Source organism: Neolamprologus brichardi, chromosome 7 (assembly GCF_056152115.1).
Source record: "Neolamprologus brichardi isolate AB-2024 chromosome 7, ASM5615211v1, whole genome shotgun sequence".
Lineage (NCBI taxonomy): Eukaryota > Metazoa > Chordata > Actinopteri > Cichliformes > Cichlidae > Neolamprologus > Neolamprologus brichardi.
This window is the reverse complement of record NC_142110.1, coordinates 17,971,071-17,994,870: the sequence shown is the minus strand read 5'-3', so window position 1 is coordinate 17,994,870 and position 23,800 is coordinate 17,971,071. Positions and strand designations below refer to the sequence as shown.

The 23,800-nt window shown below is 42.6% G+C and overlaps 1 protein-coding gene across 2 annotated transcripts; it reads left to right on the top strand.

The window, feature by feature from the left end:
• On the top strand, window positions 1-23,677 carry prickle1a (prickle homolog 1a). Of its 2 annotated transcripts, none has more exons than XM_006782527.3 (8): window positions 1-252; window positions 17,112-17,315; window positions 18,958-19,071; window positions 19,891-20,028; window positions 20,655-20,858; window positions 20,968-21,154; window positions 21,247-22,116; window positions 22,237-23,677. In XM_006782527.3, the coding sequence occupies exons 2-8, from the start codon at window positions 17,127-17,129 to the stop codon at window positions 23,085-23,087; spliced, it is 2,553 nt and encodes an 850-aa protein (XP_006782590.2). In that variant the 5' UTR covers window positions 1-252; window positions 17,112-17,126; the 3' UTR covers window positions 23,088-23,677. The 2 variants fall into 2 exon arrangements, with proteins under 2 accessions (XP_006782590.2, XP_035772211.2); XM_035916318.2 differs by lacking the exon at window positions 1-252 and adding an exon at window positions 11,781-12,018.
• Window positions 23,678-23,800: the final 123 nt, after the last annotated feature.

Below are 23,800 nucleotides of genomic sequence, written 5' to 3'. Positions count from 1 at the left end.
CCACAGCGCACCGTGCGCCGCTGAAACGACTGGGATGTGGTGACAGAGAAGTCAAGACCAAGCTCTCTCAGCGCTCCTCTCCAATGCATTCAGTATCTGGGGTTTAAGCTTATCGCTCTGCGCAGCTCTCGGTTCAGCTTTCCGGGACATCCTCTCTGGACTGTGCATCTAATACCAATGAGACGCAGCTTTTCTAACTTCGGGAATATTGGTTCTGGATACTTGGTTCACTGCGACTGAGCAATTTTGGAGGTGAGCAGACTAAGTCATTTAGAGCGTTTAACTCAGGTCTACCTAGTTTGTAAACAATCCCACCCACTCTGCTTGTTTTTTTTATGATGGCTGTGTTATTTTTTGCAGTTTTACGCTAATTACTCTAAATGCATCGGTGGAAAAGCTGACGATACTTTAATTTAAAACAAACAAACAAAAACCCCAACAACTTTTAAGCATTTGTGAAACACGCACATACTCTGCAGAGACCATATGCCACTAGTGTCATCCACACAAAGTCAGCAAACTGGTTTTAATTTCCCTGCGCAGTTTTGGGGGCTTTTACGCAGCAACATCTCCAAAGAGACACGTTTCACTTTCCCTGCGCGTACAGTCACAGTAACCTCGTTTCTCTGACGCTGAAAAAACTTGACCAGAGACACTCGGACGTGGCGTCCCTGGGGCCTCCAGATGTATAGATTCAGCTGTCGCCTGTCACTTCGGTGACAACTGGTCGGCGCACCGTGACCGCTGCCTGTCCGCCGCCACAGGCTTCGCATAGCTGTCAAGAATGTTGTTGAGTGAACCAGAACTTAGTCACACATGAGAAGTTAGTCCCACTTTTTTTTTAAACTCTTTCCCCCCTCTTCTTTACCATGATGTATGAGGTGAGAACGTCAACATTTAGGGTATTTTAACTGTATTTAAATAGCTACATGAAAACATCTGGAAACTTATTCTTAATAGCTTGTTTTGATCTGATATACTTTGTTTGGCTCTGTGTGGGTTTAAAACAGAGCCTAAAATATCTATTAAAAAAAAGCTTGAACTTAAAAAAGGGGGAAAGGACTCCAATCTTCTTGAGTGAATTCATCACTCCTAATGGACCTCTCACAGAGCTAAACATGCCATAAAGCCCTTCCTTTGGAGAAGAATGACACACCCTCAAGTTTCACATATTTCCATCCTCAGCTGTGATACAAAGAGCTAAACCTACGAGACACAGGAGAGCACATACTGTTTATATTTAACCAAGGCTGCCTGAAATAATAATTTGTCCTCAATGGACCAGGGGGGGAAGCCATTAAACCCTGAGCGTGTCTTTTTGAGGAGACCCACTTTCGACTAAGTGTAAAAGCAAGACTCAAACCTGAAATCTGTCACTGAGAGCACAGCGGATGAAAACAAAGCACTGCTGAGCTCGGGGCAGGTAGGCATGAAGAGCTAGGTGGAAGAGAGTGGTGTGGTCTTTATTTGGACACTAAATTGTTGGTTTGTGGATGTGATTTGAGACGTTGCATGGCAATTTAAGTAAGACTGGATTTAAAAGAATGGAGCACTTTGACAACACAAAGCAGGTATGTTTACTCCAGACTCTGGACAGTATCATCACAGTATGATTTCCAAGGTCATTTCCTGCTATAATTGTACCAGAAACAGTTTTCAGATATAACCCCACCCAGCCATTATTACCGCACTTTAAATATTTTTTTTTCGCTCGCCAGTCCAGAAAAACATCAAACAAAGAAGTAGTTTGAGAAAGAACAGATATGAGCAGGAATAGAAAGGACAGCACAGAGAGTTAAGGTGGTGGTGTCACCTAGTGGCCAGATTGCAGGTTGACTGCTTCACTGCCTTGGAGTCAAGAGTTAACCAAATAAGGCAAACAATCTTTTGAATTTTCATATAAATAAAAGTTTATTAGCACTTTAGTGCTCAGCACATAACAAAGACATATCAATGTCACCACAGCCCATGTTTAAAAAAATTCAGGATCCAGTAGCTAATAAATATTTTCATACTTTCAAATTAATGATTTACATTGTATTTCACTGCACATGGTACTTAATGTGTCAAATAATGCTGCATAGCCACTAAAATCTCTTAGTTTACCGTACTGCAGGCATCAGTGTTTACTTGATTGAGAATGAAAAGGGGGCATGTGAGCTTATACTTTGAATGATCTGCTAAAGGTAAGAAGTCTCTCAGAATATTAGGTTTATTTATAGACTAAAGGATTTACAAAGTGGTGCTTTTGGACCAGCACCACATGCCACACCATGCTTGTTCACGTCTCATTTGCAAAGCCTCGAGGTGCTTCAAAGGTGCCATTAATAGAATCAGAAGACTTTTAAAGTGCTTTGTGCAGGATTGTGTGTGAACATAAGGGGTGGGGGGTGTAGTTGGCCTCATCATCATTTTTGGACTCAGGAATGGGAACAGATTTGATCCTTCACAGCAAGCTTGATGTTTATGAGCACTTGCTGCATAATAGTAGATTATGTTGATGGTTTATTTTAGTACTACAATGCATTGCTAAGAAAAGGTGATGGTTTTTAGGAGAGAGAGAAAGAGAGAGAGATTGTAAGTAGGTGTTGGAGAGCGCTAGAGTCTGCAGAGGTAAGTGCGAAGGGGCAGAAATTAAGTCCCGGTGCCCATATGTATATGTTTCCAAATGTTGATTTAAAAGCTCAGCACTAGTGAAATTTACACAGAGGCCTGTTTGTGCGAAGCTAGAATGAATCACCTTTGCGTCCACGTAAATTGCCTGCAAGCCAAACACTCTGGCAGCCTTTTATCCCCCAGACGTGGTCCAGCTCACCGCAGCGGGGCTAAAAGCAGAGCAGGACAGGGGCCGTGTGTTGTGAGGATCTGTCAGAGGAGGCCAGTCTTTCACGGCTCTGGATGGGGAGATGTGGCACTGGAGTCGAGTTGCCATAGACAAACTCCAGAGAGCAGAGTCCACTGACTGTAAACTGTTTGTGGTAGGTTGGCAGGAGATTGGAAGAAATACGGCTTGTTTAAACGCCGGTGGTCCCTGAAGCTGTGGTCACTGGGCCTGGCTGAATTGGACGGTGGCTCAGATGGTCAAGTTTAGGGCCCTGTGACAGTGTGATTGTGGTGTTTGGGATAACTGTTGTGGATCCTGCTTCCTGTAGGACAGAATATAACTTTGTGCTTGCTATACGGTACAGTTTCCCTTGTGTAATTTTCAAACGGCATCATGTATAAGAGTGGGAAATGTGCCCGAAGCGGTGGCGCACATTGGATCCACATGTTAAGCATTATTCTAAAGTGATTAGAGGTAGTTAGTGATTTAGCGCTTCCAGGCACAACTCTGTTTATTGGGAGCTGCAGGATGATGTTAGAGGAAAACGGGTTTGGCTCGCAGACTGGAGTTTAATGTCCCAGCAGATCTTTTGCAACCACACAGCATAATTGTGCGACCAACCATCAGACCACCAAGATGATGAAAGTCATACTCTACACACACACACACGTTTCTTTATCATCACCATGTATAGGCATGATGATCGGCTTTGGATGTATACTGCATGATAATCATGGTGCATTGCTAAGAAGCTGATTATTATCAACATGCCTGAAGGTGGAATAACAGATGTAAAGATACCAAATGTCAGCAACTTTTGTGGCTCTGGAAATTCATCTGCGCCAGACGGGAATGCTTGCAGAATGGTGTGATTTCTCTTTGTCCTCCACATCTATAGGGATCCATCCAAGCAATCAAAGCATCGCAGGACTAGAAGCAAAAGAAAACATATTACGCAGAGTTGTCATTAAAAAGCCCAGCTCACTTCCCCAGCACACAACGGGGGATTCAGTTAAAGCTTTCCGGACCCCCGGCTGAAAATATGCAAAACACACTCCCCCAACTCAGCCCCTTCCTGTGGCTCTTGTTCCTCCTGTTGGCATTGTCACAGGGGTGTAGTCAGTGAGCGTGGATGATATGGAAAAGGTCAGCAGGGTTTAAAAATGGACGCTGCAGGGCTGGGCAAGAGATTTTTCAGCTGACAACAAAGGTATTTCCGGGGAATTCCTCCCCCCAGAAAGGTTACAGTAGGGACAGTCTGCCAGAATATTCCTCTAAGAAGGTTTAGTTAATAAAAGTTGCCATATTTTCCTCTACCAGTAATTAGGTTGGAAAATAAATGTATGCAGAGAGATGTATTCCCAAATTGCCTAGTGCTGAAGTTGACTATAATAACTCATTCAAAACATTTCTTAAAATACATCATACAAAGATTAAAAGGGACAAAAAGCAGTATGTCAATGCACACATTCCAGCTTTAGGCCTGTTTCACTTAAAGTTTTACATATTTTTGGCTTCAAAACTGATCGTCCATTTACTGTAGTTTCAAGCAACACTATACTTCAGGGTGTCAGGGTTAGGGATATACATGGTAGCCAATTCCTAATCAAAGCCAATACTAAATGTTTAACAACTGAAAGTTCTTTGTCAAATAAACATGTATGTTTGAATTGCTATGCTAGATTCAATGCACCATACAATATTTGATTGAAATATAAGTGGATTTGAGGTTGGGTACAACATAAGATACAAGTGTCACAGCAATCAATACTTTCAAGGGCAAAAGGTCACCTAATGTATAGGCCAATCAAGTGCAACATTAAACCTGCCCAGTATTGTGTATAAATCTTCCTCTAGCAAGCAAACATGTCTGGGCTTGGAATCAAGACCTCTGGGTGGGGGCCCTGTGCTGTATGGCAGTGGAAGCTTTGGGTCTTATGTGTTGCAGGGGTGGCTCCTCTAAGCTATTTCTGGCATATCCCTCGCATTGTGCCATTGAAACAATGTGCAATTAGTGTCGATGTAGCATGCATATAGAATCCAGGACCCATAATTTCTCTGCAGAACATGCAGACAATGCTGATATTAATACTCTGATTAATTTTTGTTCAGTAAAAACTGAATTCAGTTGAAACATTGTATTAAAACGAAGAATAAGATCCAGTATAGTTAAGCTGTGTCGCTTCAAGGGAGAAAAAAATGCCATATTCGAAGTTAAATCAAACTTCAAGTTGTTTAGCCAGACATTGTAACCAAAACCAGATTTATTTTATATTTGTTAAAGAGTAAGAGCAAGAATTGCCTGATGTACTCATCATCCTCTTTATTTTGAGTCTGACCGCCATCTGACAGCTGTCATTTACGAAAATTCGATTTATGCATAATATGTGCTACCCGTATAATTTTCAGTAATGTGTTCACACTGAGAAAATGCATCACAGTAAAGGTGAGTAAATGTGGGTAACATACATACAAATGGGTTAATATTGGCAAAGGCCAGCTGAGGACATGTGTTGCAGAGGAGCAGCCTGAGGCCCACAGTGGCTTCACCGAGCTGACGCAGAAACATTTCATTTCATTTGGCCACAACAACCCGATGGCAGCTCCTAGTGAGAGGCCAGTTCAAAGAGCCGGGTTTTTGTTTGCTGTGCTCGCGCTGTCTTCCTGTTAGGGGCTGGGCCCCCAAAGAAAACAGAAAGCAGGGGCTCAGCAGATGTGCGCATCTTTGTATGTGACCTGTTTGTACAGAAGCACACTTCAGAGAGCTCATTGGACATTTTTGGATCTGGAAAAGAAACATAACAGATATTATTAAACTCCTTCACGTGTTCCATCGCTGAAGATGGTTTGGTGTCATTAGTGACCTCAGTATTAGCAGCTCCAAAAATAACACGCGGATGCTGACAGTAACAGACACATTACATGCAATGTTTCTAGGAATGGGCTTTGCCCTGGAGGATTGGGATCTGTAATTTGGAGGGTGATAATGCAGCCAGTTGCGTCCCTTTTTCCATTCCACACATTGTGCCGACACACACACACACACACACACACACACACACACACACACAAGCTGATCCCAGCCACTAACGTCTGGTCTGTATAGCTGATAAACTGACTGAGGCTCCCAGAGGGCTTCAGATTGGACCTCTCCGTGTTTACAGTGAAACATTCACACGCTCCAACTTATTTGTTGGTAAGCTGGACAGGTCATTAACTGCTGAAAAGTTATACCTGCTCTAATACTCTAACAACTAATTCAAACCACAGATGTCAGCCTGACCCTAAAGACATGGAGACCAAAATGGGTGTAAAGAATGAGAATTGAATTAATCCAGGGATTTAATCAGTGAGAGTCTTTTTATAAGAGTGGCCGATGGCGCAATATGGCAGCCTCGCTTCTGTCAGTCTGCCCCAGGGCAGCTGTGGCTACAACCGTAGCTTGCCTCCACCAGTGTGTGAATGTGAGAGTGAATGAATAATGGCATTGTAAAGCGCTTTGGGTGCCTTGAAAAGCGCTATATAAATCCAATCCATTATTATTATTATTATTATTATTATTATTATTATTATTATTATTATTATTATTATTATTATTATTATTATTATTATTATTATTATTATTATTATTGTTATTGTTATTATTATTATGGAAAGCAACCAATGGCAATTCTTTCAATGGGTCATGATGCACCAGCAAAATATCAGCCACTATCCTCAACACCGCTTCACACTTGACATAGACATTACATCAACTTTCTATAAAGAAGTAGTCAATTCCTGACTCACATTAAGAGGAAAATAGAAATGTTAAAAGCACATATTGAGTTGGTATAATTAAGGTTTTATGACTCTTAAAAATTTGAGTATTGGTTTGGGACCAGTATACAGTAACAGCAGAAAGCTTATCCTGGATACATGGCTGGAAAGAAGTCTTTAAAAGTTTCATGCTCATTGTTTCTCTCTCCTCCTTTTCTGCCTCAAAAATGCAATTTTCTTGTCTTGTAGACTGAAAAAGATCTGTATAGTCGAGTGATCATCTTTATGGAAAAGAGCATCTTTCATGCTTTAAGACAGCGTATGTATAGAAAGCCGGTATAGAGTCAACAAGCAAGATCAGGTAGAAACACGACGATCAATAATGCACAACAAGAGGAATACTAATAAAAGCAACCCAATGTGGCAAACACATGCAAAGATACTCGTGTACAACTTTGCCTCACAAGATACAGGACCTCCAAACGTGTATAACCTCATGGTCTACTTCAGTTGTGCAACTACATTATACATGCTTAACTAACAAGCCAGTATGGGTTTTTCTGGACTGGATTTAACTTCAGCTGTACATTTTTTCCACCCCTCTTTTTTAATGTGAGTCACATGAGAAGGTGAAAGGGTCAACAACATCAGAGCAACAGGGAGCCTTACAGGGGAGATCATTGGGCCTCTCCTTTGCTCTTTCTGCTGTTTTACTACCACCTTAATGACTTAAATTGTGTCCAATTAAGCCGAGTTGGAAAGAAGCATCCCCGCTTGCAGTTGCAAGTTCCCTCTGTGCTGTGGCACTGGAGCATGTGTTTAATTAGAAAGCTCTAAAAAGACTGTAACAGAGCGTTTCTTCAGGAATGTTAATCATTAGTGGGATCCTGACTGAGCAGCTCTTAACTGTTTCAGAGTATTGTTGGATTCCACGGTTTGCCTTTTGAAGCCAGGCTCAGGAAAACGCTTCCACGTGTGGGAGTTGTCAGCCACTTCTTCTTTGCTGGACCGCGTCGTCTCCTTATACAAGAAAGCACTTCATTTTAAAGTGTTGCCCGTGTTCATTCAGGTGACAGTTTGAACTGGTGGGAAGTTGGGAAGACAGGAAATAGTTCCATTTCCAGAGGAAGGATATACTATTGAACTTCGAGGAGAGTTAAGGAGAAAAGCCCATCAAGTGTGAGGGGCCGTGGTGCGTGCACGTGTGTTAGATTCTCTGAAAATTTGAGGTCATAAATTAAACCTTTTTGAAATTGGGTGCTGTTTTAAGAGGAGTAATTAAACCTTATCACGTGTCATATAAATTAACAGCTTTTAAAGTCACCAAGATCATATCAAAGCTCAGCTGAAGAAACAAGACGGTGTTAAAGCAGAGATTTTTTGGGCCGAACATGCTGGCTTGAGGTGTTAATAGGACTGTTTAGCTATTTTATGTATATACTCGTCACAGTTTGCCCATGGAGACCACACATGAGTGGCTTTGCCCTTTGCTGATCCACCGCTTTTGTTAGCACAAGTGTGTAGTCTAAGAGCAGCCCATTCATCCTTAGCCTGCTCTGTGTGTAGACAGCCACAGGCTTTTGTTGAGTTATAGCATCCTCAAATAAAGGGGCTTCCTCTCTTTAACAGCCCCAGGAGCTCTGTCGCTCCACTTTCCATTGTTCCCAATGAGGTCCGGCTTTTACAACTGTGTGAGAGGGTGTCAAATTGAGGGTGAAAAACAAGGCGTCTCGATCGTGCGCGTCTGCAACGTTTGGCAAAGCACTAACGATAAAGCGGAGAAACAATGGGCTGATGCAGCATGCCGCGTGCTGCTTATTACAACTTGAGAACGTGTTGCATTACATCATACATAACACAACACCAGTGTGGCAAATTGAATAAAGCAGAAATTAATGAGTAAAGAAATAGTGTTTGTTCATAGATTGGTTCCATGCAGCCAGGCCCATTCACTATTATATTATTGGTTTTAGACAATAGCATTACAGTAATGTAATAAATAAAACCAGGTGGCCTCTATTATCGACATTTTTTAAGCATCGTTAACTTTTGTGTTTCTATTTGGTAGATGAGGAAATTAGAATTTCAGCTGAAGTGGAAATGTTCACATGTAGTTGTAGCTCATTAGCAATAGAGTCCAATAAATGTTTTCCAATTCAGCACCCTTGAGAAACACGGGATCTTATGGGGTCAAGTATCAAATGAGCAGATATTTCTCTTTAATTTTTACAAATGTCTCCTGTCAGAAACGAAGCTTAGATCTAAGCTTTGCCCTCAGCTGCCTCCAATGTGTCAGACTGAAACAGTAAAAAGGGGTTATGTGAGGGTTATAGGGCTAACAAGCCCACAGTCTGACCTGAGTTTGTCAGCGCCAATCTAGCTAAGTCAATATCAATGCGCTGACTGCTCCACCAGTTGACCTTTTCCTCCCTCTTTCAAGGCGTAAAAAGGATTGTTGTTACAGTAGGGTGATAGGCTTTTATTGGTCTTTATAACAGAAGCTTTTGTTGGGCCTGTGTCCTGCTAATACCCCTTGGCAAGTCATTTAAACCTTGAATGCCTACTTTTTATAAGGTGGCTCACACACTAGCGAGAGCAACTCTCAACAATAGTTCAGCAATAGCTGTGAGTTAGAGACTGACCTTCCCTTTGCCTCCTTCGGTGGTAGTCCAAAACTTGACTAATACAAACAGTTAATAATGTTAATTTGTGCTAATTCCACTATAAGAATCACTAATGGTAGATATAGCAATAATGTTTGACCAGTTTTATGTGTTCCCTGCTTTGGGATTGTGTTAAGAATGCAGATTTATCACAGGTGATGGTTCTGATGATCATCTTCCCTGTCCTGTCATTGTCAGGGCGTGCTAGTTCAGAACTACTTTGCCAGTAGCACAGGGTGCTTTTTTTTGTTTTGTTCTTCTTCTTTTAGAGCAGTGAGAAGATACAGACCAGGTGTGAGATGCTGTTCAGGTCATTGTAAATATGACAGAGGAGTGGGCTGTAAATCCCTAGGGCCATAGATTTATGGGTCATCTGGTGTTCTCACAGGTCAAGGGTCGGGGATCCGTGACTTGTCCGACTTTATATTTTTCAGCTATCTGCGGCGAACCTTGAACTGTGCAGCCGGCTACTTCTAACTTTAGAGTGGTGTAATCATAAATCGATACTCACCATGCTGCACGTTCCTGGGTAGATGTCTTTGATGAGGTGTCTGCACATTCATATTTGAGTTTCTCTCTTGTGGGAAATAAGCAGGTTATTCATTTCTGTATGTTGAGGAAATGAAAAACAATTCAGGTCTCGTGTTTTGCCCACACTAGAGGAACCATCTTAGCTTTGCATTTCATGAATCCTCCTTTTGGGGGACGGGGGTACATTGTGTTGTTCCTCTCCTAAAAGACTTGCTAATGGAGCATGGTGCTTAGGTCTTTGGATTAACACAAAGGCCTGAAGTTTGCTGTGAAAGGGCTCCTCTCCTCCCTGGCCTTGACTGCAACAATGGCTTTGTCCCAGTGCCTGACTGCAAGAGCACTGGCAGGGGTTAAATCCCGTACTTTATAAACAGAATATTTACAGATATAAGCTCCATTTTTTTCCATTGAAATGACAGCCGTCATTCGCCACCCAAGCTGTGATATTCTGGCACATAATGGTGTAAAGTATGTAGGCGTGTGGAGGATGGAAAAAATGCCACTCAGATGGTGTCCATCATGTGCTAGAAATGAGTTGTTAGCCTTTTTTAAATATATGATTTGATATGACTTTCTTTTTAAAAGCCCAACTGAGTATTTCGCATGTAGACAATGATTCTCCGCTTGGTTAAGTTCAATGCATTACATAAAACGTTTTCTATATTAATCCTCAAAGCAAAACACCATTCACAGAGTTAGGTCCCAACATTGCATCTCCTAAGAACAAACAGCTTCTAAAATGTTTAGAAAGAAAGCAATCTGACCAGTTTAATAGATTCCTCGCTTCCTAGTAAAATGCCTTACTGCTTTGTTTTACAGTCTAAGTGTTTTTATACTCGACAGCAAAACCTCTCTGACGAGGAAGAACTTCTAGTGCTCTGGAAGTTATGTCCACCGTAAACATGTCCTTTTGGGCAAAAGTAAAACTTTGATATTGCAATTAAACAACCACAAAAGGATGCAAAAGGTGCAACTGTCCAGAGTTTGACCTGAACCAGCAACTTTTATTTTCTGAGGCAAGAGGAAGAGGATCACATTCTGGCATTCCAGCAGAGGTGAAGGAGAGGCAGAGGTCAACAGTGTCCTCTCCAGGGAGTTTCACTGCGTGGGTGGATCTGTACGTTTGGGTTTTCTAGATATCTGTCATTTTAATTCCTTCTAATTTGTGATAACAGAGTAAACATTAGGGTAATGATTGTTTTTACTGACAATACATATTATATTGCTAATATATAATATCTTAATTTTGAGCAACTATTAAGACCAGTTAATTCTGTTTATCAAATAGTGACCTAACCATTTCATCTTGGAGATAACTTTGGTTACATTTGTGTGTTTAGTTTAGACAGTGTGAGGCTTTGTGGTTGGAGTAACTTGCATGGAGGACTTGTTTTGATTCACAACCGGATGGCTGGTCTCATACAGAAATGCTGTCATCACATTCAGGTAGTAGAAAAAGTTATTGTGATGGTTGAAACCAATCTTTCTATAGAATTAAAATACATATATATATCATTTGATCTAACAATAAGCCTATAATCAAAACTTTTGTTAGCAGACAGCTCTCTTTAACTTTACATGTAGGCACAAAGGAAATGTCAAACCACCAAATAAACCAAATCCTGACTCAACATTCACCGCCGTCCCCACATCTTTAAGCCGTTGATAGGGAAGAAGAAAGAAGAGCGTCATGTGAAAGCTGTTGTGGATACGGGGCGGTTAGCCTGGCAAAACAAGCTCTGCCATCACTGATGTGCTGCTTTAAAGCACGATTTCTGCGAGCTCTACCAGCGATTCTCATTTGGGAGCATGTGTTTGAAGTATGGGGGGGGCTGACTGAAGCAAGAGACGCCTCGCTCTGCGATACCCAGCCATGACTCGCTGCCTCTGAGTTTAAGGGCCGGGCTGAGGTTAAGAGGGCCGGGTTGGAAGAAAGAGGAGGGGAGGAGGAGGAGTAGTGTTTGACAGAGAGGAGGGTGGGATGACCATCTGGTTGGGCTTCTCTGTGTACACGCACATGCACACACACCTCGCTCACTCTCTGACTTTATACAGTCTTAGCTTTGATATGGGCTGTTACTGTGCTGACAGCTCCGGTAGAGAAGCCTGGCTGCTGCTGTCCTGGATTTAGAGTTTAGAGGAGCTTACATAGATATGGAGTGCAGAACAATTTAGGACTGGATATAGTGGCGACAAGATCCGTTTTCTCTATTCACGTCAGGAGAGTTGGCCTACACTGAGGTAAGACCTGCAGGAAAATGAATGAGATGTAAACCGGTTCCTCTGAGAGCTTCGCTTTGGTTGTAGTGAGGCTGAAAGAAAATGGAAAAGTTGCACCGTAACTCCTTGATTAAATGTATTTGAATGAATGTGTGGATAGCTTGATTGCAAATGCATGTTTCGCCTGTAAAACATGTAGCACATCCCAAATACAGGCAATTTCTGGTCTTTGTGGAATTGTCTCTTATATACGCATCAGTGTTCAGACTTGATTTTAGGTCTCATGCACGAGTTAATGCGTTTGAAGTCTGCTGCTGTGTGTTGAATCTTAGTTCAGGCTGGCCAGCACAGTAGTGTATATCTCTGTGGGGATGTCACTCCCATCCATTTGGTCTTGAAAAAACACTCCCCCGGCCACAAACAGAGGCCTCCATAAGCTGACCAAACTCCAACTCCTTATAGCGCCTTTGCACTGCGTAACTTATCCTCCTGTCGAGTTCTTTTTTCAGTAGCATTTTGACCTTGACTTTTTCTAATCTGACTGGTATCAACTTTTGTGTCGCTTTTCCAGATTTTGATTTGATGATGCTGTGTAGTTTTATTCATTTTTGAATCATAAATACTACTCAATTTCAAGTTCAGCTTTTTAAAATGTGATTTATTTAAGCATAGGCACGAGGCTTCTAGTTTAACACCGGGGTGTAATTTTTCTAATGAACTTCATCTGGCCCAGAGGTTGGTTTTTTTGTTTCTTTTTTTGACACTACATTAACGGCCAAAGGCTGACAGGCAGTGATTTTTAAATATTTGCGTGTGTGCAGGGAGATAAATAATATGCTGCATATTTTTCAATCTTGTTGGACATGAAAAATAAACTGAGTTTGTCTGACTTCAAGCTTAAGTAAGCAGGGACAGTGAACAGAAATTCTTGTTTTTCTCTCCCAACTACAGCCTATCCTGCATTACTGAGCTAGCAGAAGCCAAGTTAAACAAGTAGGGCCAGCCTAAACTGACAGAGAACACTGTGTTGGGTTGTGTGCATGTCCATCATCCACTTCCTAAAGAAATAGACAGTAATTCAGAGCAGAAGTTGCTTATTTTTCCTGTGCACTCTCTCAAGAGCTGTTAATCCAAAGCTCCAGTGTCTGGATTTTTTTTTGGAGGGGGGGGACTATAGTTTAAGTGTTGTCGAACACTATTTAAAAATGTCACTGTTGATTGTATTTATTGGTCAGTCGCTGCATGGGGTCCTTTAAGAGTTCTATATTCAACAAAGCGATAAATAATGCATTGCACTGTAGTTAGGCGCACCACTGCTGTCGGGCATTACAGTCAGACAGGACTTTCTTCAGGGTGAACTCAAATAAGTGGTTGTTTTGTTCTTTAATGAAACACGTCTGAAATCACACAGTCACCGAGGTCCTGTTATGCAGCATTTGTGGGAATGTTAAGCTCCATTGTCCGCTTTCCGTAGAACACGGGGTTCTTCCCTCCTTCAGTAAGTCGTGGGATGTTCTCAAATCAGCAATCACTGAAAACATTTCAAAGCAAGCGCGTCTGTTAAAGATTTCCCTCTTTCTCCTGGCATGACTTAACTTCCCTCTCCTTTGTGGAAAAAGGACATTAACATTTTCATACATGTCAGTCACCCCATTTTATCCTCAGTCTAATAGCACCCCCACTACCTTCTGTGGGTAGATCAGTCAGATATGCAGACCTGCAGCTCCCAAAGCCATGTTAACAAGCACCTTTACAAAGGAGTGAGGGGCTGTTAAACATTCGGGACTGCAGGGGTCTGGCTAGTGTGGGAGGAGGGCAGGGCAGGGGCTTGGGGGGTGGGGTGGAGGGTGAAAAGGGAAGGGGGGCAGAGGGTTAAAACTAATCTCACAAACCATAGATCCCTTGTTAGAGGAAAAAACTATAAAAGCCAGCCCGAGTGATGAGTCAGTCAGTATGAGCACGGTGAAGTTAGCTGGCTCAGTGCTTCTGTCATTCAAAATGTTAAGGAATTGTTTCGGGTAAAGCCAGAGGAAATGAACTGCATGACGGTTAAAGGAAAAATTAGCATGCAACCAGCTGTAGCTGTATGAGAAACTTTTTTTTTTTGCTTAACACAGAGCTGCGTGCACCCCGTATTGCTTTCGAGAGCCTGGCTAAAGTTCAAGCCTGACATTCCTGTGAGTCAGGTTTGGCTGTGTGAGACATCCTTGCAGATACCCAGCCAACATGCGAAAGCAAGAATTCCAGCAAATGTAGCACATGAGTGATTTTGTGCCTGATTAAAATGTGTGGCTCTGAAGTGAGCCTCTTGCCTCCTGACTGAACCTGCCTATAGTTAGCTATCTCCCACGTGAAACCCAAGCTGTTCTCAAACAAGGGCACATTTTTGTAGGTTATTTTGGTCTCATTTGCAAGTCAATAGATATGAATAGAACAACAGAGTGCCTTATTCCATCCCTAGCTCTCTCATCTGAAGACAGGTTATCTGGGTTCGAGGGCTTCGACTGTCATATGTGACAAGATAAAACGTGGCATCTTCAGGGAAAAAAAAATACTTGCAAAGAGATAAACAGACTCTTGATGGATAAAACCTTCAGTGACTTGACAAAGGCACCATTGTTTAGGGCATCAGAGGCATTTTAACGGGGTATGTTATAAGCCAATCCGCCTGACCTGACACTTTATGGTACAAGGCAGCCTAAATTCACCCTCCCAAAAGCCCAGGAATCCTTTAACACCATTATCATCACACCTAACACTGATAGTCTATGACTGGATAAGCTTAAGGGGGGGCTTGTCAGTCATTAGTAGTAGCGATGCCACAGTGGCTGACTTGTCTTTGAGAAAGATGAGCTGATATGAACAGCCAGTAGCTGCCTGAACCTGCATGTCTCGTGGATCTGTTAATCATCAGAGAAACGTCTGACATGCTAATATATCAGTCTTCACTAACAGAGTGAATCGACATGAGCACCTGATTTTGACAAGGTATTGATAGTTATTTCTGTATTCTGTGTATTTGTGTGTAGAGTAGCCTGTGTCTGCATATTCCTTACAGAGGTTAAGCAACATAAAATTATATAAAAAGCTTGAAGTCTGTCTACAGGGATGGTTCTGTTTGCTGGGATGACCTGGGTCTACTTTTTTACAACAGAGAGCAACGTTTTTCAAAGAGGTTCTGATCATCTTTTGTACTATGACGAAACATTTCTGCCGTGATGGGAGTGGTCTCTTCTGCGATGACAGTGCCTCCAACCTCAGGGCAGGACGGATCATTGAGTGGTTTGATGGACTATAAAAATTATATGGCTTTTGAGGTCAGCCAGCACCTATACCTTTGAATTGTTAGACAGTGCTCTTTTACATCATCATCAAAACAAACAAAATATCTTGGAAAGACTGTTTTTCCATCCATCCGTTAGAGTTCCAAAGTCTCCCAGAATCAGTCTCAAACCTGTTGTGGTGGCACTGGTGGTTGATCTATTTATCATTTGAGCAGAAAGCAGATTTTAAGGCCCCTATGCTGTCATCTCTATGTTCAAAGGCTTGCCCTCGAGTGTATTTGGTTTTCTCAGCTGTCTCTCTGTGGCTCTCTGTACCTTTGCTGTCTATAGGGGTTCAAGGCTTGGGTAGGGGGGAAGTGGTGCAAGGGCCAGGCTGCTGGATGCTGGCTGGGCTCCCATTTGATCTCAGTTAGAGCTCTTGGCTAGTGAGAAATTACCACAACTGCACACGCATTCATTATGACTGTGTTTTCGTGGTCCTAAATGCTTACAGAAGTCCAGGAAATAAAGTTATGGGATGACTGGAGAGGGATGAATAAAGATCAGGGCAGATGGGGTTTCCTAATGATTATTCCAAAAACTGGTTTGCCTGGAATTTGCATGTCAAATAATCACTTTAAAGTTACTCTGGACATCCATCCATCCATCCCTCCCTCCCTCCGTCCGGGTATATTCTGAACATTAAAGACGAATTAATAAATAAATTAAGTGATTTTATTTATTCGCTATTTCTTTAATTTTATCCAGCTTTGCACAGATTTAGTTTGTTTCTGTCTCATCACAACAGTCACGTCTGCAAAAGTTTGGATTTTCCGTAAGACATTAGTAACTGCAGACACCACATATATAGAGGTCAGTACAGTTCGAGTCTTTTATCTCCCTGCTGTGTTTGTTGCCTCAGGTTATAGTGTCAGTATCAGTTAGTCCTATCCATCCATGTCAGCCTCTATCCATCTGCATTCATCCAGCTGCTTCACCTGTCTGGCACTGCGCTCCCTGTCCATCTAAAAGATGAAAGAACGATCAGGCGCTCACTGCAGCAGGTTGGAAAACAAACAATCCAAAGAAAAAGAAGAGATGAAGGGAGAGAGCAGGCTTGTGGACGCTTCCCATATGGTGGCCTCGTCTTAAGGCCAGGCTTGTGTTTATACAGACCTCGGGCTCAACTGATCAAGCTAGCATCAAATCCCATGTGTTGAACTCCACCCCCCTCCCTTGGGCCATAGCATCATCAGCTTCTCAGCAAAGTAAAATGATGACTCATACAGACATAAACCTAACAAATTATTTTAAACCTGCAGAAGATTCATAAGAAATGGTCACAGTTATAAGCAACTTCAAATAGTTTATACTTCTGAATAGTTTATTATTGTCACTATAATGAGATAGAACATCACCTCATGAAGCTTTGGGAATTTCCTAACAATCTCTGCACCCCCAAAAACCACATGAGGAAGGCACGTGTTTAACTGCTACCGTAATAGCGGTGAAAGGATGGAGTTGTCTTTATGAGTGCCTTTATGTAGTAGACTCATCACTAAAAGTAAACCAAAAAAGCTTGCTTAAATACCATAATGGGTTTTTGAGGGGTGCTGTGAGCCTCATGAAAGAGGTGGCAATGGTGTGACTCAGCAAGCGGTTAACAATCAGTGGAATAGCACTGACATGAGAGAGCCGGATTAAGATGTGAGGACGTAGGAACTGATGTCATGGCTTGATGACAAACATTTCTATTTTGTTTTCCTTTATATTTCTATCCTCTTCCCCCTTCTGTCCTCTCCCAAATCCCGGTACTTCCCTTCTTCCTATCCTTTCATCTCACCTGTCTAGTAAAAAGAGAGCCTGATGAGCCTGGTGAGTGCAGCGGGGCTGGTGGCTGGCTTCCAGGGTGGGGCACGCAAGCGAGATTTCATGATGGAGCAGAAAATCAGTAAACTGACATCTGGCTTCCAGCGGAGCTCAACCTCTGATGACGACTCAGGCTGTGCACTGGAGGAGTATGCGTGGGTGCCACCTGGCCTGAGACCTGAACAGGTAAGCACAATGTGGCTTACAAATGCACCAGTTCAAGACGCTCTGAGCTAAGATTAATCAAGCCTGCTCCGTTTGGATACCGGGACACTGTTCTCTATAACTGTGGTATCAATTTCATTGGTTCGCAAATCATTTCCTCCCTAAATCAACACCACGAATAATGGTGTATCCTCCAGACAGCGAATAAAAACAGCCCTGACCTGATTTTAACTCCCTTATAGCCCATTTGCCTGGCCCAGATAAACGCTATTCAGCGCATTACTGAATAACACACCAAGTCTCTGGAAAATGGCACCTATGGGAGGGACAACATATTTCATTAAGCTTCCTTGTTCTCACTGCTTGTGGCAGATTTCTCAGACTCTATGAGGTTTCCACTAAAGGGCAGCATAATATACCGCAGAGTTAGAAGCAGGACTTAGTGGGTCGAGCTAGGAATTGGAGTCTTCGCCTCCACAACCACAGGCAGAGCTGTTAGCCGTGTCCGTTGAGCAGTCGGTGAGATATGGCACTTTCCCAGATCCTCAGGATTTTTAAACTCTGCTCTCACCACTGCTTGGTGTTCTCTTCTCTCTCTCACTCACAGTCTGTAGCCGTCCCATTGCCCTTGATCAACAACACACATGGAAGCAATGAGTGGGTGATGGGCAAGAAGAGAGAAGAATGCAGCAACAGCCTTAACATGCAGGGCCTTTTGTTTTAGGAACCACATAGGTCAACTGTAATGCCTTTGCTGCTGCCAATTCCCTAAATGGGCTATGTATTACAGGTCACTACTACAGGGTTGAAACACCTAGGGCTTGGGTGCTTGCTAGCTGTTCCTCGGGCCTAGTGAGCTGGATAAGGGGTCGTAGCAGCATCGTGATGTGCATAATTTATGACGGTATAGGTGGTTGTTGGGGTCTGAGGGTGATTGTCAGGGTAAATTGCTGTGCTGTTACCCCTCCTCTAGACAGCCAAAGCTGCTGGAAGTCCCCTAACACACTGGACTACAGCGTCCCATCTCTTTATCTAGCTAACTGTGATGGGCCCTCCCTCATAAAGTTTAGTCTTTAGCAGTTGGCCCCAAGGGTCAGGGTGCTACAATTACAGCCTGCTTTGTCCTGTCCCTATAGAGACAACCATATCACTGAAAAATATAACCCTTAAACTGATTTGACCTGTTGACCTGTCTTGGCTTGTTCAGCACAGATTTATGTAGACGATGATTCCTGCATTTTTCATCGTCAAAGAGGATCACTGCTGTGTGTTGTACTTTTGAATTAAAGCTGATTTGGGGATTAGGGAAAACTCTTTGATTCCACAAAGTCATTCTTCCATACATTTTACATAGCGGTATCCCAGAATGTGTCTCATCACAAATTAATGTGCTTGTTCTCTAGTTTCTTGGAAAAGAATTTGTGTTAATATTGGCATATTGAATCCGAGGCAATAATGATAATATATGGCTGCAATAAGACGGGTGAAAATTTGGGTTTAAAATTACTTTTGGGGCGGACCAAAACCAACTCTCTGCTCCTGCAAATAATAATTTTGAGCCATTGCTCAGTTGTTATATTAGTTGGAATGCATTTAGTTGTCCAACCCTAACCCTTTTTATTCAACCAAAAACATCATGTGTTTAACCTAATATTTCCCCCAGGTCCAGCTATATTTTTCGTGTCTGCCTGAGGACAAGATCCCATACATCAACAGCCCAGGAGAGAAGTTCAGAATCAAGCAGCTCCTCTACCAACTCCCACCACATGATAATGAGGTGAGAATTTTTGGTGCCTGTGTGTGCAAATGCATGTCTCGTAAAAATTCAGCCCTCACATTTGCACCAAAATTGCAGCAAAAAAACAAAACAAAAAAACACTTCTGTTTGAGCAGCTGCATTTGATGCTGCTCACTCATCCTGCAGTGCTAAAGCCTCACCATCTCCATTGCTATCCCACTAATGTGCGCTCATAGCGTCTCCATTGACATCACACTGGGGGATTTTTGTTCCGCAAGCTTGTAGACATCCAGTGTGGGTACAATGTTACTTTTGACTTGATAATTTTATGATGTTTGCCATGAGCCCCCACCAGCAGGATTCCTGCCATAGCAGTGGTTTTTATGAGGACCGCTCAGCGAGAGAGAGAGTGAGAGGGAGGCTGGTTGAAAGAGGCTTTATGTGATGCCACCACTGCAGTGGCACCGCAGTTCGCCTCGGCTGTCTGTCTTCCTTTGTTGCCCACTGTCTTGATTACACTCTAAACACAGGCCTTGTTTGTGTAAACGTCTGCTTTCCCCCTTGTTAAGGACTGTTGTAAAAAAAAAAAAACAGGTTCTCAATCGGGGACTGTGGGTGGAGATATGTTGGGTGGTGTAGGAAGGGAAAGCTGGGGTCAAGAGTTCCTTTTGTTCAGACTGCTCTGATAAGCACTTCGCCCTCAATCCAAAAAGGTCACTTATATATACTATTCTCAGTAGTAGATTTTCAGGAAGCATTAATCATCCCAATTCTTATATCTATATCTATATATAGATATAAAAGCCTGTGGTTGTGAAACTAGCCATCATATTCCTAACCAATTCCCTTCTTTCCCAGGTGCGTTATTGCCAGTCCCTGAGTGAGGAGGAGAAGAAGGAGCTGCACATGTTCAGTGTTCAGAGGAAGAAGGAAGCATTGGGGAGGGGCACAGTAAAACTGCTGCCTCGCAATTTTCTGAACAGCATTTGTGATCATGTACGTTGCATGCAGCCCGTGTATTGTTTATAACACGATGATGACTGAGAAATAGACAGTAGTCTGTGGAACTAAGGATATAAACAGTATTCTTATATAAAAATAATTATCCATGAAGAGTATTAAACAAGGGTTTGCTACGTTTCCTCTTTGCATCTCATTTTTGGCTATTTAGCTAATCTAGATCAGAAAGAAAGCTGGAAACGAGAGAAATGCTGTCATGGACTAAAAAGTGTTTGCTGTCTGGGCTGGAAAGGCTCAGTATAAAGTTCTTTTTTTAAACAATAACCAGTGAGCAGCCAAGTGGGTTCCCATAAACTGATGAATCTCCGAGACTGCTGTTTTCCTTTTCTTTCTCCTTTTAAATGACCTCTACCACCCAGTCCTGTTCTTGTCAGTCAGAAGGACAGACATAAAATATGTTCTGCTAATCTGAGAACAACCTAGTGGGATTCCAGGTGCTGATGGAAGGCATATGATTTTTTGTAGCCAGACTCAGACTTTGTTTGAAGCTAAATCCATGCACATGTAGGACTCAAAAATTATTACAAAAGTATGACAATTGTTAAGTCTTAATGTGACTTGTGTTGTTTTTAAAAGTTGATAATTAGCCCTTTCAATTACAGTGCAGCGAAAACATCAATGATGGAGAAATGGCCGTGTTTGCTTCAAGGGCGAGCGCTGGGCTGTGCTGGCACCCATCCTGCTTTGTCTGCTCCACATGTGGGGAACTCCTCGTGGATTTGATCTACTTCTACCACGATGGAAAGATCCACTGCGGGAGGCACCATGCTGAGCTGCTGAAACCACGATGCTCAGCCTGTGATGAGGTAGTACTAAGGATAAAAAAACACAGTGTTGCAAAGATAAATAATGCATCTGAAGCTTCTAAAGGTTGATGACCATTTTGTCTCAACTAATGCACGTCTTTGTCCACAGATTATCTTTGCTGATGAGTGTACTGAGGCGGAGGGGCGCCACTGGCACATGAAACACTTCTCCTGTTTTGAATGTGAGACAATTCTCGGAGGTCAGCGTTATATCATGAAGGACGGCAGACCGTACTGTTGTGGCTGCTTTGAGTCTCTCTATGCAGAGTACTGTGAGGCTTGTGGAGAACACATTGGTAAGACAATGATCTTCTGGAGTTAAAATACTATTTCAAGCAACAGAGAAATGTTAACTTGCTAAAAGATGTCAACTCTCCCCCTTTAACAGGTGTTGATCATGCTCAGATGACCTATGATGGGCTCCACTGGCATGCCACTGAGAGCTGCTTTAGCTGTGCCCACTGTAAGACCTCGCTACTGGGTAGTCCTTTTCTGCCATACCAGGGTCGTATTTACTGCTCCAAAGCCTGCAGTCTCGGGGAAGATGTGCATGCTTCCGATTCCTCTGACTCTGCCTTCCAGTCGGCGCGCTCACGTGAATCCCGCCGGAGTGTGCGCATTGGCAAAAGCAGTCGTTCAGCTGACCAGTGCCGGCAGTCACTCCTGTTCTCACCCTCTGTCAACTATAAGTTCCCTGGCTTGAGTGGGAATGCTGATGACACCCTGACCAACAAGCTTGCCCATATGAATTTATCAGATGAACACTTCTGGAGAGGCCGCGGTGATGAGACTGAGGCACCCGATGACCAGGAGGAAGAGTGGGCTGAGCACGAGGACTACATGACTCAGCTATTGTTAAAGTTTGGGGAACAAGGGGTTTTCCAGCAAGCCAGCGACTCTAGACCTACAGATTTCTGGATTGCAGAAAAGGACAGCAAGTCAAAGCAGGTATCCTCAAAAGCTGGGAGTAGTGGTGGGGGAGGAAGGGGAAGCCTTGCCAGCAAGAAGTACCAAGCTGACATGTACTGGGCACAATCACAGGATGGGCTAGGAGATTCTGCCTATGGTAGCCATCCAGGTCCAGCAAGCAGCAGAAAAATCCAGGAGTTGGAGCTGGATCATGGGGCTGGAGGAGGTTTTCGGGGAGAGGAGCCACAATGGTACACTGACTCTTTGGAGTGTATCACCGATGAATTTAAGAAGACAGATCAGAATGTCCGAGACTCTATGGACTCACTTGCTCTTTCCAATATTACTGGTGAGTAGATGGAACTCTAAAAATTAGATATGGAAAATAACATGATTTTATGCTATGTCAGTAGTTGGATTTTGATGTATTTTACTGCAGAAATGTAATAAATTTTCTTCTCCTTTCTAGGAACCTCAGTAGATGGTGATAATAAAGAAAGATCTATGGTATATTCCCTGCAAGGTTTCCATGAACTGGAAACAGAAGACTGTGAGAAAACCAGTAATATGGGAACGCTCAACTCTTCTATGTTACACAGAAGTGCAAATTCCCTAAAAAGTCTAGCATCTGAGCAGGAGGAGGTGGAGAATGTTCTAGAAGAAGCACCCCAGGAGGACAGACCCAAACCTCATGTCCCTGCCCTCAGAAGGACACGTTCACAGTCTAGGCCGCAGCAAGTCAAATTCTCGGATGATGTTGTGGACAATGGCTATTATGGTGACATTCAAGTGCGGCAGCCACCTATGAGTGAACGGACTCGGAGGAGAGTGTACCACTTTGAAGAACAAGGCCAGGACCTTCACTCTGGTCGCCAACAGCACCACCATAGGAGGCGTCGCAGCCGCAAATCCCGGTCTGACAATGCTTTAAACCTTTTGCCTAAGGAAAGGCCCCAGATGTGCAACAAAGCGGACCGCAGAGGGAATGCCCTCGGTTCCAAGGGGCACCAACCATTCCACGGTCACCCCCATTCTGCTGCCATGTCAGACTACAGGCTACAAGGCCAAGCAATGGGAAGGTTCTTGGGTCTATATGATGATGATGATGACTGGTGTTCTACATGCTCATCTTCCTCCTCTGATTCTGAGGAGGAAGGTTTTTTCCTGGGTCAGCCCATCCCTCAGCCCAGGCCGCACAGACACTATTACACCGATGACTTGCCAAGCTCTGTAGCAGGCATGTCCTCTGCTCCTTATGGCCAATGGACTAAATCCAAAAAGAAAAAAGGCCACAAAGGAAAAAACTGTATAATTTCATAGGCTTTACTCTGCTGAGCATTGGGCAACGATTTACCACTCACCTATGTCCCTTTGTTCATCATTTAAAATATAAACAGTTTGCTTGCTATTAAATGCTTCACAGCACTCAATTTACCAAGGTGGTTGTGTAAGACACAAGTCCATATTTGGATTATTATAGGTGTGTACACTTGTATAGCATTACAAACTGATGGTAAAGTATAATACATATTTATAAAATACAATCTAAACTGTGTTTATTTAACAGTGCAGATATATTGTATATATTGTAGAATTTTTTTTAAAGTAATATTTTTGTACCTTTGTCATTCTTTATACCAAATGGCATTACAATTAAACAATTGGCTGTTGGTACAGAGCCATTTTTAAATATGGGTGTCAGAAATTTAAAGACAAACTGACATGACCCAGGCTCTGCAGATGTTTTTTCCAGGTTTGTGCAGCACCAACATAAAAGCACTGTGTATTAATAATTAGCCTGTTGGAACAATCTATTTATGGGTCACTGTACTGTACGAAAATCATTGCAATCTGTATAAATGTATAAACTGGAATATAAGGCTAAAATAGGTGTTAATTGCAATAAAAATCTCTATATATCATGATTTGATTGTGTTTGGTGTTGATTTTTTTGTGACCATTTTCTGAAAACACATTTAATTGATGTACTGTAATTGATGTAAACAAGGAAATACGAGACATCATTTATTTAC

Coding starts and splice junctions, on each gene's coding strand:
- prickle1a (XM_006782527.3), top strand. CDS start 17,127: ATGAGCCTGGTGAGTGCAGCGGGGCTGGTGGCTGGCTTCCAGGGTGGG. Junction 20,859..20,967: donor GATGCTCAGCCTGTGATGAG/GTAGTACTAAGG, acceptor CTTTGTCCACAG/ATTATCTTTGCTGATGAGTG. Junction 22,117..22,236: donor TGCTCTTTCCAATATTACTG/GTGAGTAGATGG, acceptor TCTCCTTTCTAG/GAACCTCAGTAGATGGTGAT.